Source organism: Hippocampus zosterae, chromosome 14, assembly GCF_025434085.1.
Source record: "Hippocampus zosterae strain Florida chromosome 14, ASM2543408v3, whole genome shotgun sequence".
In the NCBI taxonomy this organism is placed as follows: domain Eukaryota; kingdom Metazoa; phylum Chordata; class Actinopteri; order Syngnathiformes; family Syngnathidae; genus Hippocampus; species Hippocampus zosterae.
In genome coordinates, this window is record NC_067464.1 from 16891826 (window position 1) to 16913139 (window position 21314).

The 21314-nt window shown below is 42.9% G+C and overlaps 1 protein-coding gene across 2 annotated transcripts in view; it reads right to left on the bottom strand.

Annotated features, from left to right (window-relative positions):
• Positions 1–238: 238 nt before the first annotated feature.
• The window catches only part of ccdc88c (coiled-coil domain containing 88C), a 51489-nt gene continuing 30413 nt past the window's right edge, over positions 239–21314 (bottom strand). The window contains exons 26-31 of one of the 2 annotated variants that reach the window (XM_052085645.1): positions 19218–19522; positions 13254–13337; positions 9402–9485; positions 9207–9329; positions 8402–8640; positions 239–3805 (exon numbers count right to left, since the gene is read on the bottom strand). In XM_052085645.1, coding sequence (XP_051941605.1) covers positions 3029–3805; positions 8402–8640; positions 9207–9329; positions 9402–9485; positions 13254–13337; positions 19218–19522 — 1612 coding nt within the window. In that variant the 3' untranslated portion in view covers positions 239–3028. Of the gene's footprint in view, positions 3806–8401; positions 8641–9206; positions 9330–9401; positions 9486–13253; positions 13338–15835; positions 16261–19217; positions 19523–21314 lie in introns of those variants that run through there. The other variant, XR_007966490.1, reaches the window with a different exon arrangement.

The following is a 21314-nucleotide window of genomic DNA, read 5'->3' on the forward strand; positions in this document are numbered from 1 at the left end:
GGCGCCTGACACCTTTGGCCCCTCCCACAGGTGATGAGCCCATGGAAAGGGGGACCCATGTTGCCTTAGCTGGTTGAGCCTGGCCAGGCCCCATGGGTGCGGGCGCACGCCAGACAGCCCCACCTCCAGCCCTGGCTCCACGATCTTCTGGATAAATGTGACAGCCAAGTGTCTTAATATTCTGTCCATGTCATGCAAATTGCGTCCACAAAGGTGATGTTACAAACTCAGACATTGATCAAGTTGAGAAGTTTTTATTGCAAAAAGTATCTAGTTCACAAGTCTAGAAGCCTTTTAATAATAGTCACGTCACAACAGGCCTGTCAACATTAATTAGTAAAGTGAACGACATAAGCGTTTATTCCAGTTACAACAGGAAAATGTCTTTGACATCAACCTTCACTGCGCTCGCCTAAAGCTGCGAGATGCTTCCGTGAAGACCAGACAGTAGGGCATTTTGGTGGACAGACAAAAATAAAAACAGTTCAGCAATGCAAATACACTTTCCTTTCAGACAGCCAACAGAACAGTAATAATGGCAGACACACAGTTTGTGTTATTTCAGCCGGTAAAAAAAAATAGCCTGGAGGAATTCCATTTATTTTCTTAAAGCATCAGCAAAATGGTGGACAGCCACCCACATCGCGTCCTACCTTAAGCACAGACGTCCTAAACCAGAATAAAACGTAGGGAGGTGAAAACACCACCACTGGCATCAAGTATGAGTGTCAAGTCGTCACATCACATTAGTCACTAATTAATCGCATTCCTATTCCCTATGAATATCAAAATTTCCAATGGAATTATCAGTCCGTTTTTCTAAGTTTAGAGCTCAACTGTGTTTTTGATGCAATAAATCAAACTTTACAAAAGACAAGCCACCTTTGCGGTTTCGAGTATGTACAGTCACAATAATTTAGCTCGTTGCATAAAGTAAAATGTGCTTGACACCTGACAGGGGAGCAGAAGAAAGCTTCCACATATCCACATGATCACTACAATTCCAGTGTCAACATCCTCTCCTTGTTGGCTTTCTAGACCTTTTTTAAGTCTTTGTTGTCAAAAAGCCGGAAGGTCACATTTCTATTTACAGACAGCAGTACATAAATGTATATGAAGTCAGAAAATCAGCTTCATCAAAATGAGATTCGCGAACATCACCTTTCTCTCACTGCCTGTCTCACATAGATCCCCCGTTCCGAAATTACAGAATTACTGTGTGTGTCTACAAACACACACACACACACACACACAATATATATATATATATATATATATATATATATATATATATATATATATACACACATACACACACACACACATACTGTATATATATGTAGTGATTATAAGTTGCATTTATTAATGACTGTGAGTGGAGTGTGCTTTGCACCCTGGCAGCGGATGAGGACAACAAAGCATTGGCTAATACAGTCATACCTCGGTTTTTGACCATAATCCGTTCGAAAACCGAAACCACGCATTAAAAGTAAAATATAATCTTTATTGAACACGTCTGTGCACAATGCAACGCTACACGAGGAAGCGTCACTCTCTCCCTTGTGTAAAGGAAGGCGAGGGGAGTCAAGTGACGCATTCAAGTGCGCTCAGTTTGTTCGAGAACCGAAATCTGGTCATTTTCCAAGGCATAAAAAACTCTTAATTTTTGGTCGAAAACTGATTTGGTCGAGAACAGAGACGTTCGAAAACCGAGGTTTGACTGTAACTACATTCAAGTTTTACTTTTTTTTTTTTTAATCTTAAAATGGGTTAGCTTAACCAAAAATCCCGCCTTGGTTAAAAATTAACCAGTGGCAGTTTTTTAAACTGACGTTGAATGGGAGTCAGCCCACAAGTTCCACCATTTTTAAGTTTCAATTTTCAAGTTTGATACAAAGGTGTGCGTAAATGTTTTATATTCACTAGACACGTGCACGCATGGAAGGAACCAAAAAGTTGCACTAATATGACACTTTCAGGCATTTTGCTCTGATGTCATAAATGTGTTTAGCAAGAGAATATAAAATGTCAAACACTTGGTGGATTTCATTGCGATGAACTAAATCGATCTAAAGGTTCGATAACACCTCAATCACCATCACCCTCCCAGTAGTATGTATTCATTAAACTATGTTTAAAAAAAAAAAAAAAAAAAAACAAGCACAAGTCAGTACAATTCGGTATCAGTTTCTCATTATGATTGTGTTCCTTACTGTTAAAGTTATGAAATGTATCAAATAACCCCGTGTATATTTGGTGAAGTTGGTTGGGGCTCAGACCACAGTGGTCTTGGACAAGGGGCCAGACAACACCAAACCGCAGCACAATTTGCGTTGAATTCAATGACTGATCTCACTGGTATAATGGCTCAAAATTCACTTGCCAGTTTCTCTCACAGCTATGACGAGACCAATCAGTATTGGTGAACCATTTGGCTGCTTCTTTCACTCCCACTGTACTTGGTTGAAAGGCAGAATAGTGTTGACTCAGTCAAATATCAGTGGTGCATGTGGACACTTCCAATCTCCGCAGTTTATTTTGCTGTCCTCACATTTCCCATCCTCGCGACCCTCGCTCCTGTTTCAGCATCCCGCTTTTTTACAGTATTCTCACTGCCTCTCTCAATTCATAAATACACTTCGGCATGGCATCGCCACCCCTCTCTGCTCACCTTTTCCGGTGGTTGTTTGAGATGATACTTGATATGTTTACTATTTTGCGCGCTACTGATTGAATTAAGTGTGCTTCGAGGATTTAGTAGCACAAGCCCTTTGTCCATTGCTCCGAGGAAGCCAAAACCAGGAGAATTGTAATGAGGTCACTTGTCATAGCTTTGATCGCTTCTTCATCCCAAAACTGCGGTTTTTGAAATCCGGCTTCATTTCCGTACTTCCCGTTAAAGATGTTCACTAGTGCTGGGCATTGATGTCTAATGGTTTTCGTCAAATAGAAGCTCCAGAAAATAGACTGTGGTCCGTGTTCCCGTTTTTATACAGACCTAACCGAATCCTTGTCTTGGCATCTGTGATTAGACACAGCCGTACTCATACCACACAGTCTGGGGGTCGTTGTTGGGGTCAGGGGAAGCGGGTGTGCTTTTTGGGCGTTCCGCAGAGGTGCATCTCACCCTCTCACTGTCTTTGTCTTGGCGAAAAGGCTCACCTGGGCGCTCCTCCCCGAACACCTCTCCATGTTCCAAGGCTTCGTCCGGCTGAGCAGTGGGCACAGCCCTCACAGGGGTTACCATGGCAACCTCCCCACGATGATAGTAAGACGACGAGAGGCCGTTAGGGGACACAGAGGTCCGTCCTCTACCGCGCTCTCTCTCCACATGTCTGTCTGTCTGTAGCGTGAGAGAAGACGAATGGTGAATGGGGGAGTTCGGGATGCCGCCGTCTCTGTGCTGATCGGTTGAGCTAGCCAAACGTGCAGAGAGCGGCCTCTCCCTTCCATTCGTCCCTCCTCCTTGCCTCCGAACCACCGCATCTGACTGGTTCGCAGATCCCCCGTTTCCATGAAAACTGTCTGGCCCGTTGGAGCGCAGCAAATCAGCAGAGGCCAGGCTGAACGTCCTGCTCAGTGACTGGTTGATCCTCTGGGTCACAGGTCGGCCAGAGGCCTGCGACTGGCTGACAGGCTGCCGAGAAGATGGCTTAACACTTTGGCCCGGCCTCTGGTTAGATGCATGTACGGTGGGTGTGACGTAGCTGGTGGGGGTGCCCTGATCTTTACCGGTGGGACCCGAAGAGGCTGGACTTCTGGTGAAGTATTCAATCATTAATTCCTCTCTGGTTTCTGTTGGAACCTGATCAAGAACAAAAACATTTAGTTCCACTTCGGTAAATTCCCTGTCACTGAAAAAATCTTTCCATGTGAGTACTCATGTGTGTGGGGGGGTGGGGGGGGGTGCAATCAATCAGATCATCTCGGGTAAACACTGAGGTTAAGTGACAAAGAAAATATTAAAATGATCACTCAAAGTTAAAAAGACAAAGGAAAAGCCTTTGAAGCAAAGGACATTAAGTGTTCATTCCATCCGCTCGTCTTATCAATTAAGGACTGTCAATTTGTTTCGGATTCTCGTTGGAAGACCGCAACGTTTTCTAAGTAGAACGTCATAAGAATCATGACAGGTTTTATGTTTGGTGAGACATCCCTCTGATTTCAGGAAAGGTCACAAAGACAAAGGCTGGAATTTAACAGTTGATTTGCGGGCAAAATTTGGCTTCAGAAGAGATTAGAGGTGTGGGGAAGTACCATCATAAAACTAGAGCATGACAGCAAATTAAGTTTGCTCAGCTGAAAACCATACATCTTGGCAGCTGTGAAACTGAATTCTTAAAAAGGATGATAGCAAGCAGTAGATTTGTATTATTCAAACTGACGTCTAGTGGAAAAAACGGTTTTCTTGGCTGTTTTGTTGTACAGAGGGACGGACCATGACTTTAAACAAAAGAGTAAAATACAATACAATGTTTGTTTTTTGTTCTAGTTTGTTGCCGCATGTGACATGAAGAGCAGAATTATGACACAGACAGGACACGCAGGTGGAAAAATAAGTGTCTTTAAATTTAAGAATACAAAGTAGCAACCGAGACCAAGGGAAGCATCCAAAACAGGCTGCATAGGGGCTCCCGAGTATGCGACTTGGAGACCCCTGATGGAGAGCTCTGATGGAGAGCAATAGAGTCAGAGCTGTACCAGGGATGCCAATATTTGCCACCCGCACCAGTGGAGAAAATTAACTCACAAATGTATTATTACATATGGGGTTTTTTTCCCCTTTCTGTTTGGCTCTTAATGGAGGCAGATGCTTCTCTGCTCCTCTCCTCTTCCATCCTCCCTGCTTTCTTGTCTCATGTGGTCTTGTGTTTGAACTACTACGTCGGCCTCCCGATGTATTTCTTGCGAAAAATCTAAGGGTGGATTTGGTCATCTGGTATCTCAACACAATTGTCGAGACTTTCTTGACGAGAGAAGCTGGTAGAGTCGGAGCCGGCTTGCGCCCGCGTGGACGGCGGCAGCTCGATATATTTTGGATTCCTGGAATATATGAAGGATGTGTCTGTTTATTCTGTCCAACGTTATTGGAATTCTGCGAACAGGTATCCTGCCGTTTGGGGTTGACAGTTCCTGTTTAATTGTAAAAAGTTAGTGGACGGGAGCCGCTTTCGTGGAGGCGAACAAGCTGCAGCGTCTTTCTGGATGGTGTGGGACAAGCGGTCAACATTCGAAACCAGGCAACATGTGAACTCAATCTCGAGACACTGCGCAGATGGTAAAAAATTTGATTGCCAATTTGGCAAATGAATGGCCTCTGAAGGGCACCAGCAAGCTTTATGGTCAACTGATATTATTGGCATGTTCCCCAAACAACCGTTATCTGGAGCTCCTCCTAGAAGCGATGCAACCAAGGCAATATACTGGATCTTGGCGTGCTGGCAAAGATATCGACACAGACTTTAACTTTGAAACAACTCACTACTCCACACAATGTACACACATCTCGGACACTTCACTGTTTCCGTCAGTTTTCCCACACCCCTCCCCATGATGTACCCTGATACGCTACGAATGTGCCAGCCTGAAGTGGCTTGGCTGCTAGATAGAGTGACTGGGGGTCACACTTTTTTGACTCATCACTTTTCCATATGTGCATCTCATTGAGGTTTTTCTCCAGGCTCAAACCATAGTCTTTTTTTCCCTTCTCCTCCCCTATCATTTCCTTCCACAATTAAGAACCGGGGCACTAAACAGTGAACCGCCAGGCTTCCAGTACTGTCTCCCTCTGTTGGTCATTGTTATTGTTTCTTTGGGAGGACAGGTTTTTACATACTTGGTCAATAAATCAGATTCTGGGGAACCAATTTAACCTACAGTCACAATAACGGCCCAACCACTTTCTATAAGACTTACCAGTAGGCTGATTACGAGTCAGTCCCAGGGATGACAAAAGCCAATCACATTCCTATGTTCAGTGAACCGAATACACAGTTGTTTTAAGACAGGGGTGTTGAACTCATGTTAGTCGCGGGCCAATTTGAAGTTACGTCTTCCCTCGGAGGGCCGGCATGACATTGAAACCACAAAATTATTACTTATACACAACAAATTAATGCATTATTAGTTTTGAGATCAGTCAAGTCGATTAAAATAGAGTCACAAAAATTATTGCAAAATGTCAACGTTATTTATTACCGTATTTTCACAACCATTCGGCGCACCGCATTGTTGGGCGCAGTCTCGGTAACGGGTGCCATTTCTGTATTTGACACATACACAAAACGCACTGTATTATTGGGCGCAGCCAGGCATGGTAAAACATACGCCAGCTTCAACATACGGCATGCTATGGGCGTGCCTTTAGCGTCCTCTTACACACCCACCCTTCACTCATTGGCGGACTTCCGCATGCCTGTCGTCACTCACGTCCGCCTTTTCTCTGTATAAACAGCGTGTCGGCCAGAAGTGCTCTCAGTCAGGCTTTGGAACTCGGCGCATACACTAGACCAGGGGTGCCCATTACATCGATCCTGATCTACCGGTAGATCTAAAACAGGTCCTAAGTAAGGGTGTGGAAAATAATCGATATTAATCGATACATCGATGCGCACGTGCGCGATCCGAGTGCATCGGCTCATTCACTGGGTACGACGCGATTGACGGGTGAAATCGCGATTCATCACGATGCATTGATGGGTATCGGTAAAATCCGAGGAGACCCCGAGGAAGACCCAGGACACGCTGGAGAGACTATGTCACCCAGCTTGCCTGGGAACGACTCGGGATCCCCCGGGGAGAGCTGGAAGAAGTAGCTAGGGAGAGGGAAGTCTGGGCTTCCCTGCTAAAGCTGTTGCCCCCGCGACCCGGCCCCGGATAAGCGGTAGATGATGGATGGATGGATGGATGGTAAAATCCGATTCAAGCGCCGTTTTATTCATGTTAAACGTCACATATCTGCCCTTTCCTAGGCGCAATGAATGCACCATCATTGCTTTGTGTTTTGTGTTGAATACGGACGGTAGCCGTGCGTCACATACAGTCCAGTACACAACTAGCGAAACATTATGGAAGTTAGCGCACGCAGCAGCAAGGAAACTACTATATTTAATGCAGCCGCAACATTCAAATCTTATGTTTGGAAATACTACGGCTTCGAAAAGAAAGACGGAAAGCTTGATAAAACCTCCGTAATTTGCAAGGAATGTCGCACTAAGAAGCCATACAACGGCAGCACCACAAATATGCAGACCCACTTAAACCGATGGCACCAGATCACCGACAAGTTACCCTCCCGCTTCCCCGCCCAGTTCCTCGTCGGACACCGGAGAAACTCTTGGAAAACCAGGTCAGGATCAGAAAAAAATTGCCTCTTATTTTGGGAGTCCCCTTGCAACTCACTGTGACCGCGCAATGGCTATAACTAAGGCCACTGCTTATTTCATATGCAAAGACCTCCAGCCTTAGCGTGCTGGACAACGAGGGTTTCAGACAGCTCGTGCACGTTTTGGAACCCAGGTATAAAATACCGGACAGGTCTGTGTTCACTTACAAACATATTCCCGACGTGTACAACAAAGTAAGAAGTGAGATTACTGTGTCGCTGAACAGTGCGCAAAGAGTTGCACTTACAGTGGATGGGTGGACATCTTGCGCTAGAGATTCATATACATATATATATTATTATATTTCATATAAGACACTCAGTGAGAATAGTCTGTTTGTGTTTACACTATAGCAACAGCTGTGAGTCTCAGGTGCCAAATTGTTTACATTTTCTTTGCACAAAACCCAATTGTGAAAGGCTTAAATAAGTTGTTTTACAAGTTCTACTCTTTATAAGGAATAAAGTGGCATCCTTTTTGTAATACCATACTGAATTCCATCTTTTTAAAAGCTTTTTTTCTTTGCTTATTTGCATCATGTTTAATTGCACAATATCGCAACAAATTGCATTGTATCGTATCGTATCGCATTGATTTGAACTTAATGTGTATCGAATCGTATCGCATCGTGACGAAGGTGAAACGTATCGCATCGTATCGCCAGAAAATTCCATGTATCGTTTAAGTATCGCATCGCTGGCAGTGGATCGTGATGTGTATCGAATCGTCCTCAGTGCTGAGATTCACATCCCTAGTCCTAAGTAGATCCGAAGAGTGCCGAGGAGAAAAAAAAACAAAAAAATGTTTGTGTTAATGTACGCTGCACCATAATCATCCTATCAGTCTCCTTTTCACAAAATAAACATGTGCCGCGGGTTCAAAGCTACATTACATTTCTCACAACTTGTGCTGAGGTGTATACACGCATTTTGAAAACAGAGGACAATGTTTATGTTTGTTTAGTACAGATAATATACAACACAATGACAAGCAACATTGACAAATATATTTCTCACCGTTTGTGGTGACTTCAGGTTGCTCTCTTGCAGAAACTCCTCCAGTGACACTATTTCACTTCCGGGAGATGAAGGGCGACCCCTACTTCTAATGCCGCCTCCACGCTGTGGTTGGGCCCGCTGGGGTGCTTGATCGTATGGGAGAGTTGCGCTGCGTGACAAGATCTGCTGTGATTGGCTGAGACCCCTGACATCATCGCTGGATAGGCTCGCTGACCGGAGGTGACAATCGGATGCATCTAGGATAAAAAACGTTTTGGAATACTCTTGCACATCAGTCACGTTCAAAATGATGGAATAATTTTAAAATCCTCAATGATGGAATAATTTGCACAGCACAGTCCCTTGCTGGTTGCTAGTCAAGGTCCGAATTGTTCAGATTTTCAAGCAAACTACCCACAATAAATTACAGTCAAGTGTAAAAATGTAAAACAGTACAGTCTTGAAATTTTCTCTTAGCTTTAATTAACAACTTTGCTAAAGGTCATGTTGAAGTAAAAAAAATGTTAACCACCTAAAAAGGTAAAAACACTCACTTAAAAACTTAATGGCTGGCCACTCAATTTTCTGCTTGCTAATGTTAACAGCTAACACACTAAATTGTGCAACAAAAAAAAAGCCACAAAAATATAAAACAAAACAAAACACATGAACTGAGTCCTTCTGCAAGATTTGACTTTCCTATTTAGTGGATTCAGAAAATGTTGCCGGACTTCCCAAATTCAGGGGCATTAGAATAAAGACGTTCCACTGTAGTACTGTATTGTTGGCCTCATTAGAGTTGAGCCGATTCAACTGTCAGTACCTTTGCAGTTGACCGGTGAGTTTGAGCTGGAGGTATGGTGACTAAAGTCAGCTGATCCTGGACGACATCCCATGTGACCACGTGGACCAAATCCGGTCTCAGTGTCTTCGTCGAAGAGTACACCTACAAAAACATGGTTACATCTCCAGCTCCGCTTGTGTTCAGGTCTGCTGTTAAGTGGCCCTTGTGTCTTACCTCTGGGCCTGCAGCTACTGAGGGCAAGTGAAGAAGATTGATGGCTTGGGGTGGAACTCAGAGCTTTGTGGGTCTGTGTGAGGCCTGAAAAACACATTCGCGCGCGAATGCACGCACATATACACAGGGTTACTGTTACTCTGGGGAAAAAAATAATCCATTCAGCCATCCATTTTCCATACACTGATGATCACAAGGATCACGGGATTGCTGGAGCCTATCCGGGCTGACTTTGGGGTGGCCAGCCACCCGAAGGAAGAAACCAATACCGCATTTTCCGCACTATAATGCGCACCTAAGAGCACACAATTTTCTCAAAAGCCTACAGTGCACTTTATAATCCGATGTGCCTTATATATATATATATTATATGGATCGTCATTCTGATTTCTTGGACGTAGTATTTTAAATGTTCTAAAAAGCATTTTGTTCCAGCTGCAGTGGTTGTGAAAGCGCTACATGAATAAAGTAGCTCTGTGCTGTGCCGCGCACGACTGGGAGGGGAGGCGGCCTCGCGATGGTTCTGCGCGAGGATTGGAAATTTGCACCTGTAAATGTGCCTGCTTTTTTATCTTTTGAAGCGACAGTTATACAGCTCTCTGGATCAACTCCCACACTGATTGCCACTATTTACCGTCCACCAAAACCAAACAAGAATTTTATCACTGACATTACTACACTCCTCACTCATCTGTATACACTATCACCAAATGTGATTCTCTTAGGAGATTTTAATATACACATGGACAATATCAATAACTCACTCACCAAAGACTTTACCTCCCGTCTGGACAGTTTTGGTTTTCAACAGTATGTCAACTTTCCCACACACAGTAAAGGACATATTCTGGACTTGATCTGCTGTATTGGATTATCACCAACAAACTGTAAAACCGATCTCCTCCCATACACAGATCATCTATTGCTTTCATTCAATGTTAACCTGTCATTTTTCAAATCCAACCCACAACGCATTATACATTTCCGTAAAATCAAGGACATTAACCCGGACAATTTAGAATCACTTATCAACAACCTCCCCAGTACTGCTTGTCTTTCTACAACAGATGAGTTTTTGACACACTACAATACAAATCTCCATAACATTCTCAATATCCTGGCCCCACTCAAAACCCGAACTGTCTCCTTCAACCAAACAGCACCCTGGTTTACCCCTACCCTCAGACAACTTAAATCAAAAGGCCGTCAACTTGAAAGATTATATAGAAAAACTGGACTCGCCATTCATAAAGAAATGTACACTACCCACTTTCTCCATTACAAGGACTCAATATCCAAAGCCAAATCAATCTTCTACTCTGGATTAATCAGTTCCAATGAAGGCAACCCCAGATCACTCTTTTCACTCATTTTTAAACTCACAAAACCTGCTGACACTCTTCCCTCACATCTCTATTCCACTGATTTTTGTAATACTATGGCCTCATTTTTTACATCCAAAATCCAACTTATCCACCAGCAACTCACCCCTTCAGCTGCTCCTAACCCTCCGTCTCCATTCTCCCCGGTTCCTCCCCACCTATTCTCTGCATTTACATCCCCATCTGTCCACCAAGTCTCCATCTTAATCCAGAAGTCCAAATCCTCTACTTGTCAACTTGACCCTCTCCCTACTGTTTTAGTCAAAGCTTCTATCCCGGCCCTCTCCCCTCTCATCACTAACATTATTCAAACTTCCCTCTCTACTGGCATTGTACCATCTCATCTCAAAACTGCTGCTGTCACTCCCATACTGAAGAAACCTGGCTCTGATCCCTGCGACTTGAACAACTTTCGTCCCATATCAAACCTTCCGTTCATCTCCACACTTCTAGAGAAAACAGTAGCTGCTCAACTTCACACCCATCTTTCCTCCAATAAGCTCTACGAACAATTTCAATCTGGCTTCCGTCCCCTCCATAGTACCGGAACTGCCCTCCTCAAAATATGCAATGACCTTCTCTCTGCTGACTCCGGTTCACTCGCCATCCTCCTCCTGCTTGACCTCAGTGCAGCCTTTGACACCATCTCTCACCCCATCCTCCTCGACAGACTCTCCTCCATTGGCATCACCAGCATCCCCCTCTCCTGGTTCCGCTCCTATCTTTCTGACCGCACCCAGTTTATCCAGCTCAAACGTTTTAGATCTCACCCCTTTCCCCTCACTTCAGGTGTTCCTCAGGGTTCTGTCCTTGGCCCATTGCTATTTCTAATATATCTTCTTCCCCTTGGTAATATCTTCAGGAAACATCACATTCATTTTCATTGCTACGCGGATGACACCCAGCTCTACATCTCTACCAAACCTAATACCATACTTCCACCATCCTCCCTAACCAACTGCCTGCAGGAATTAAAATCTTGGTTCACCTCAAATTTCCTCAAACTGAATAGCAATAAAACTGAATTCCTCCTTATTGGCACTAAATCCAATCTAAACAAAATAAACAATTTCTCCATTCCCTTCGAAAGCTCTTCCATCTCCCCCTCCCCTCAGGTCAAGAGTCTGGGTGTCATCCTTGATAGCACCCTCTCCTTCACCTCACATATCAACCACATCACTCGTTCTGCATATTATCATCTTCGAAACATCCACCGGCTCTGCTCTTCTCTCACTCCTCAGTCCACTGCTATACTTGTACACACCCTCGTCACCTCGCGACTCGATTACTGTAATTCCCTTCTGTTTGGTCTCCCCCAAAAAACCCTCCATAAGCTTCAGCTGGTCCAAAATTCAGCCGCCCGCATTATCACACTCACGCCATACATAAACCATATTACACCTGTCCTTCAACATCTCCACTGGCTCCCCATTATACACCGCATTCAATATAAAATCCTGCTCATTCAAATCCATTCATGACCTAGCCCCTCCATACCTATCTGACCTCATCCATATTCCTACGCCTGTCCGCTCTCTTCGTTCCTCCTCCTCTGTCCTCCTCTCTGTCCCCCCTGCTCGCCTCGTCACCATGGGAAATAGAGCCTTCAGTCGCTCTGCTCCCCAGCTATGGAACTCACTCCCCGCTGACCTTCGTAATACAGCCTCATTAACACATTTCAAATCCCGCCTCAAAACACATCTGTTTCGACAAGCCTATTCACTCAGACCATAAAGCCATTATTTTATTTATTTATTTTTGTTGTATTTTTTCTTATCTTATTTGATGTAGTTTTTAACATTGTACTTGTGATTTTAACTGCTTGTTGTAAGGTGTCCTTGAGTTTCTAGAAAGGCGCCCACAAATAAAATGTATTATTATTTTTATTATTATTAAAGTGGTATTGTATTCTTTAGCGTGGCTCCATCTAGTGGACGCAGCCACTATTGCTGCGTCTATTCTATGCACCTTATAATGCGTTGCGCCATATATGAAAACACTTCAAATTCATTGAAGGTGCAGCTTATACTCTTCAGCGCGTTATCGTGTGGAAAATATGGGAATGAGAACGTTTTTTTCCCTCAGTGCACTAGACCCTGAGAAATTGTTACCTGTTTAAATTCAGCTTTCAAAAATTCTCTTTTTCAGGAAAGAGAAACTTAATCGCTGCCCTACGATTGGCTGGAAACCAGTTGAGTGCGTACGCCGCCTGCTGCCCGAAGACAGCTGGGATAGGCTCTGACACACCCGCGTCCCTTATGAGGCATAAGCAGCTTGGATAGTGGTATGTTTTGAATCTCTATTCATTCATATTATTTACTCTGATAATAAAAGATACCAGCAAATCCGGGGACCATATTTTACACCAGTACAAAGGAGAAAAAAAATGCATTTTAAGGGTGATTTTTATTAAGACGCTTTGTTACAAAAACGAAATAATGTCACTTTTTGTGCAATATTTAAAAATCACCATGTCCATCTTCTCCAGTGACACTCTCACTACTACCTCCTGGTGTGCTGCAATGATACACCCCTCGTCCTCTGTCAGTCAAACCTGCGGACCAATGACAGCACAAATAAGACCATCTCAGTTCAGTTAGACGAAGAAGTGTGATGATAAATAGGACGGAAGCAAACAAGAAGAAGCAGAGCTTGGCAACAGTGCAAGGACAGCAAGGACAGGTGTGTGACTGTGTGCATGGTTAGTTCAAGCAGAACGTTGAGAAATCCACACAATGATTTTGGCTGGTCTTGACTATTGTACAGTATGATGAATTTAATTCTTGTTGGGCATAATAATAAGAATTTTATGCTGTCTAATAATTGCTATGGTACAAGGCTGCACTGTATCTACAAATGATGCAGACAGTTCCACAGTTCCCTGTGTGTAATAGGGTATATTCCCCCCGACCCCGGAAAATGATACAAGTTAATACAAGGCTGGACACATTTTATGATTATTTAACAGATGAAGCTAAAATGAAGTCATTTGGATTAAATGTCTTACTCAAATCCTAAAAAAAATTCTATCTAGACATGGGACCCTGGCTTGGAATCGCACAAGAAGACTGAGTGAAAGCCAAAACTATTCACACAGTTGCCAAACTTTGAGTGAGAATGTTTGAGTTGGTAGTGCCATGAGAAAAGGACAAAATACTGCTAAGTGGGAATAAAATTGGTATTTCTGACACCTTTTTAGAAGGTAATGTCAAGCCAGAGTACATCAATCCAAATTAAAGTGATGGCAAAGATTATATAATCCTGAAGAAGTTACCGTATTTTCTGCAGTATAAGGCACACCTAAAAGCATTAAATTTTATAAAAAGCCGAAAGTTGCGCTTTATAATCCAATGTGCCTTCTAGATGGCGTTGATGTCTTTATATTCCCCATTGAGTTGTTTCCGTTAGTGTTCCGATGCCATTTAAGTGATGCACCAATTGTAACGAAAGACGGTTCTATTCAACACGAGCTGACGTGCATTCGCCAACACACACTCAAACAGACAACTACTTTGTGAACTGTGCAGCCATTATGAAACAAATAATCCAAAAGCAGAGTCAACTACTGACTAAATAAAGGATAAGGGAGACAAGCAAGACTTCTAAGGATATTTAGCCTCTTGTGAATGTGAGCCCACAAGGTTTCGGCCTTTTTGTTAAATCGATTGTCTTCCCAACCTTTGTCTTTCATTTATTGTTTTGTAATGCCATTTGTATTTATGCCAAGGAATAAACTCTGTATTTTTATGGACTTTGTGTCGTGCTTCATGCTACATCCTGAGGAGCTATGTATGGGTCAATATTCAGATTTCTTAGACGTAGTATTTGAAATGTTCTGTAAAGTGCTTTGTAACAGCTGCAGTGGTTGTAAAGGCACTATATAAATAAAGCGGAACTGTATTGTATTCCCTTTAGCATCGCTAACTGCAGCCGCTATTGTAGCTTCTATTCTATGCGCCTTATAATGCAGTGCGCACTATATAGGAACAGTTTTTTTGTACTTCAAACGTATACTCCCCCCCACTTCAAAAGTGACCAACAATGCCATCTCCAATTAATCTAACACAGACATTTTGGGAATTTAGGAAAAAAAGAAAGCCGGCAAAACGTAACCTTGTTGAAAGGTTGTTAAGCATGTTTTTAGTGAACAACTTTTCCGATTTGCAAAACAATTTCCCCTTTTAATCTTAGACAATAGACAGTTAGCCCAACAAATTTTTGCAACAAATAAAGTTTTCCAAATTTTCAAAAGAACTGAAAAATTCACTTAATGTATCTTTTTACATGAAGTGAAAACCGCCGAAAAACGATGCATTATTGTTAAAACCAAAAGGTGCAGAGCGTTCCCATGGTTACCAAAATCTCTTGGAAAGTGAACTGAAATTTTAAATAAATTACTAGTTTTAAAAGGATCTCGTACCGGCCGTCAGAAAGAAAAAAAAAAGTAGTATATCGTTGCTAATAACCAGTCTATCCTCCCCCCCTTTGGCATGCCACCAATCTGCCCTGATGAACATCGCTGCAGATACAGACAGTGATGATATTTGTGACACAATGACTTCAACAACACAAATAAAATGGAGACGAATAGATATGTTTTTCCACACGGTTCTTGAAGCCAGCGGCCATCTTCGAGGTTATCTGAGGCTAAAGCCACTGGCTCACATGTTGGTGTCTGTTCACAGCTAACAGACAAGACCAGTTTAGCAAAGAGCTGACAGGTAATAAGTTAGCAGGTGCTGGTTGCTGCGGTAACATTTCTTGGGCTGATTGCATTCAAGACAAACGACTGCAGCAAGGCATTGTGAAGCAACCGCATTTATAAACAGTGGCCTGCTCCAATGTGACTCGGATGAGAAGTGATCTTATTACCAACCGTTGCCTCATCATTTCAGAGCGCACTCTGAAAAGGGAAGACACTGCGGGTCTACTAAAATGCAAATAAATTATATTCTTACACATAGAAATCAATTTTAAGGATGGGGGCGTGCGGGCAAGCTTGCTGTGCTGTCGAAACAGTGACACACGCACGCGCACACACAAAAACTTAACTGGTATTACTGGCAGCCAATATTTGCAACAGGCAACTCTTTTGTGGATGTTTTATGTGATTTTATATGTGTGATTTGTATTCTCGAGGAACAACCCCATGCCAGTCGGTGTTCATGAAATATGTATGCATGCTGTAAGTCTTCGTGGGAAATGCTGAAAGTCAGTGATGACCGATGATGATGATGATGATGATTATGGTTTAAAAAGATGAAGAGGAAGATGAGGGTATTAGAACACTCCATTGGCTGAGACGGACTGGCTAGTGATGGCGTCTGCTGTGATGTCACTGGACGACCAGAATTGGAGTCGTCTGCTGAGAGAGAGGGAGGGCCGTGAGGAAGGGTCGGAGGTGGGGGAAGGGGACGGAAGAAGTTTATCTTGGCTTTTACTGCGGAAAAAACAGAAGCGTTTTGGGACAGGAGGAGCTGAGGGGTAGAAAAATGGAGAGAGAGGGAGAGAGAGATGGAGACAAGACAAGAAAAAAAATGATAAAACAATAGTGAGTAAATGAAAAAATATATATAGAATTTGTGATGAATGTTAAAACTTCATGAGGAGCCACATTAAGGGGTTAAATTTATGAGACTGACATGAGAAAGCAGTCATGTTTAAGGGTGGTGTGTTATGGAAATTTGAGTTTGAATTGCTTGTATACAAACAACTGGGTCTCTGAAATGCAGGCCCACCTATCAAGTGTAAAAATACAACAAGCACATAAATTGTTCATGTTCAGCACGCGGGTAGTTGTGTTTGTCCACTGTTTGCACCACGTGCAGGGATCATTTGCATTAGTGACAGCGAGAATGAAAACGATGCTTTTATTTTATCGTTTTACTCTATCTGGAGGCTCACTTTTCTGGCCTGGCCTAATCGCAAGGCCCTACCTCCGGCGCCGTTCATCAGGGTTGTGACAGCTGTTTTCAACTTTGCACAGGCGCTACACCGCCACACAAGCAGTGATTACAACCAGAGCATTTAATTTTTTTTTAATCCTAGACTATGTAAAATACATTTTATTCAATAAAAACATGTAACAAAAATAGTCGGCTTTCAATTAAATCATGCAGAGGCCACTGAGAGATTCATCATGGTGCCATGCATAAGAAAAACTAAACACCTGCTAAATGCGGCACTTCTAAGTGAACAAACAAGTGTAAAAAAAAAAGTAAAAGAATACGATGGACAGATTACGAATGTACATGATAGAAACAGACTTGGCAAGGCTGCCCCTCTGTTCTAGGCCTCAGCAATGAATCAAAATGTAATTGTCATTTCTCGCAGTTAAAACACTTCTTTAGTGTCGTGATACAGTATTTGCACATATTTGGTAGCACAATTCTGAGATGTATCAAAAAAAATATTTTGATATATGTATGTTTGTGCATGTATTTCTGTATTAGTGTGTACATGTATATATGTAAATACAGTATGGATGTGAATATATATGCATGTGTATGTACAGTATATCCATCCATTCATTTACAACACCGCTGATCCTGAACGGTGTCATAGGTCGGTGCTGGAGCCTATGCCAGTTGAATTCAGGTGGAAGGCGGACTACGCACTGAACTGGTCGCCAGTCAATCGCAGGACACATGGAAAGACAAACAACTATACACACCCACATTCATGCCGTCACTGAGTGGAAACCGATCCCACGCTGCCCATACACAAGTCAGGCGAGTGGACCACAACCCTACCAGTGACTTGTACTGTATTTTGGCGTATATACAGGAAAATAACAAAAGACCAATACAAAAAGATGAGGTCAATAAATAACTGTAAATATTTTATGGAGATGGGGCAATATTAAAGGAATTGTACTTCTTTCGGACATATAAGTTAAACTACTGTTCAGTTTTCTTGTCTATGATTGCCCTGGTCATCAATGTTGTACTATTATTCTGTTTTACAAAAAACAAACACACATTGGTCGGGCGCGCTTGATTCCAATTTGCAATAATGGTATTATCTCTGATCAAAATGCCTTTTCAAAATGATTGACTTTGATGTGAATTTTAACAACCACCATTTAACAACTGCAATTTCTAAATCCATCCATCCATCCATTTTCTGAACCGCTTAATCCTCACTAGGGTCGCGGGGGGTGCTGGAGCCTATCCCAGCCGTCTTCGGGCAGTAGGCGGGGGATCAGTTGCCAGCCAATCGCAGGGCACACAGAGACGAACAACCATCCACGCTCACAATCACACCTAGGGACAATTTAGAGCGTCCAATCAGCCTGCCATGCATGTTTTTTTGGAATGTGGGAGGAAACCGGAGCACCCGGAGAAAACCCATGCAAGCCCGGGGAGAACATGCAAACTCCACACAGGGAGACCAGAGCTGGAATCGAACCCGGTACCTCTGCACTGTGAAGCCGACGTGCTAACCACTGGACTACCGGGCCGCCCATTTCTAAATCCACCTTTTAACAAAAACATAGCTCAGGGTTCTCTGTCTCAACCAGACACAGAACAAAATCCATCCATCCATTTCCTGATCCAATTATCCTCACAAGGGTCACAGGGCGTGCTGGAGCCTAGCCCAGCTGTCTTCGGGCAGTAGGCGGGAGACACCCTGAACCGGTTGCTAGCCAATCGCAGGGCACACAGAGACAAACAACCAACCTAAGGTCATTTTAGAGTGTTCCATTAACCTGCCACGCATGTTTTTAGAAAGTGGGAGGAAACTGGAGTATCCGGAAAAAAACATTCAGACATAGGGAGAACTTGCAAACTCCACCCAGGGAGGTCGGAACCGGAATCGTACCCTACACCTTTGCACCGTGAGGCCAACGCGCTAACCAGTCCACACCAGGCCACCATGCTGTTGATCTATAAATCTGAAACTTAATGTTCTTGGACCAAAATACATGCAAGATGTACTACTACTCTATGAATCAGCCAGACCCCTCAGGTCATCTGGCACAGGAGTCTTGTGTGTTCCCAGAACCAGAACCCAAAAAAGTGGAGCAGCATTTTAGGTATGATGCTCCTCACCTGTGGAACAAACTCCTCTGCTCACACTGTCAGCTCATTTAAATTAGGGCTCGAAACATTCTTTTTTTTACTGCAGCATTCTCATGAACAATCAATTTTCTTTTTCGTTCATGTTAGCGACCGATATAGCTGTTGCCCATCATGGGACGCGTGTGCGTGTGTATGCGTGTGTGCGGGAATGGGACAATTTCATGTTGGTTGGCTCATTGAAAAGTGGATCTTCGGTCAAAAAATGTTGGGCACCCCTGACATGCAATACCTCACACACTCTTGTGCTTCGGAATTGTAGATTTCATCTGAAAATCCTGAAACAAATCATGCGTTGAAAATATACATACCTAAAAAAAGAGAGCAGTGTGTTCACGTGTGTGTTTATCTACCTCGGCTGTTGGGCATCAATGTTGGACTCTGGAGGCCCAGGCTTGGGCTGTTGCTGTGGTTATTATGTTTACTGTGAGTGTGGCCATTGTCCCAGGACTCATTTCCTGTTCTCTGAGGGCCAGGGGGTGGGGTTTCTGGGGGGAGTAATGGAGGGGGGGCAGGTAGTGGGATGTCAGGTGCACTCTTTGTCCATTCTCTCTCTTGGGTCCCTTCCTTGTCTTGATCTCCACCTCGCTCCCTGCTCCTCTCCTTCCTCGGTTTCATGAGTTTGACGAAAGCCTTGGCGCCGGACCAATGACTCCTCCTGACAACGCACAGAATACTTTTAATCACAACCTTCCAGCTATACATTTTCTCCAACCACAAGAGCATCTGGAACTTCTCCCAGCTGACTTTGGAAGGTATAACCTGAACTGGTTCCCAGTTAATCACAAGGCACATGCTGGAAACATATCAAACACAACAAATCATTGTCAAAATATTTTGGATTGACATTTCATATCCTACTTTACATCTTGTTGTTTGTTTTAGAGAGAGAGAGAAAGAAAGAGAGATATTACTGAGACATCTCTTATGCTGCCTTCAGGTAGTTCAAATATACCCACATACATATTTGCACATACTATATCCCCCCAACCAAAAATTATATATACCGTATTGGCCCGAATATAAGACGGACCTGATTAGCTATGATGGCCAGTCCCTCCCACCCCCTCCAGCCCGCCCTGACAGCACTTGGTAGCTCCTTCAGCCAGAGACTATTACACCCGCGCTGCAAGAAGGAGAGATACCGACGCTCGTTCCTACCGACTGCTGTCAGGCTAATGAATAAAAAATACAATCATAATAATAATAATAATTAAATGATGAAGGAAAATTGTCAATAGTACTGCGATTTATCCATTTTGTGTTCATATTGCATTTTATTGAAAGATGTTTGTTGTTTTTTTCTCTTTCTTCTTTCTACATACTTTCTTGCTGCTGGAGGCTGTAAATTTCCCCAGTGTGGGACGAATAAATGATATCTTATCTTATTATAAGACGACCCACTCTTTTTCGAGACTCAAGTTTGAAAAAAGACTTTTTGAACACCAAATTAATTTTTATAAAGAAAATAATTAAAGTAAATCTGAAACTAATGATTATAACAATATATTTGAGAGACAAAGCATATTATTTTGCCTCAATCAAATCTTAATATCTGAACATTTAAATATGTAAACTAAAGTGCAATCACATTCGTAAATGAATGGCTTCTGGTTTTTGAAATGTAAATTACATCAGAACTTCTCCTCAGCTGCCGCTATTGTTATTTTTCTTCTTCGTGCTACCACTATTTTTCTTTTTATTCTTCGTGACGGGTTCGCTTTGGCCTGGGAGTCAAGTTAAGCATTCGCTTCAATGGAATCTGGCGCCATCTAGCGTCGTGAATGGGTATAATGTCTAGACCCCGAATATAAGACGACCCCCACATATTATATATATATATATATATAATATACACACACACACACATGCACGCATGCACACCATGATGAGAAACAGCCTGAAACTGAGGCATGCAATGCACTTTTGCAGCCTGATAACCATCGTAGCTCACACGTACCGTTTTAAAGTGCTTCCCTGGGCCCTCCTAGGTTCCTATTCTTTGCTCGTGCCCTCAGTGAATTGTACACGAAGCAAACTCTGAATGAGAATAATGACGATAAAAGATAGAGCGCAACAGCTCTGAACACAAGCTGCAATTGCAAACTGCTGAGCGCTAACAATTTCTGGTGACGTAATCAGGCGCCACCGTATATTCAAGATTTACCTGCTTTATTTTTTAAATATATTTTTTTGTGAAAATGCGACTGAAAGGATGATTATGGTGCAGTGTTTATTAACACAAACAAATATATAACTAACATACAAAGACACACAAATGGTTGTTTGTTTTTTTTCTCCTCGACACTCCTCGGATCTACCTGGGACCTGTCTTAGATCTACCGGTAGATCAGGATCGACGTAATGGGCACCCCTGCTATACAGTATATACACAGTACGTACAACCCACATCCTGTTCAGTCCCCTCCAAAGGTATTGGACTGACAGGT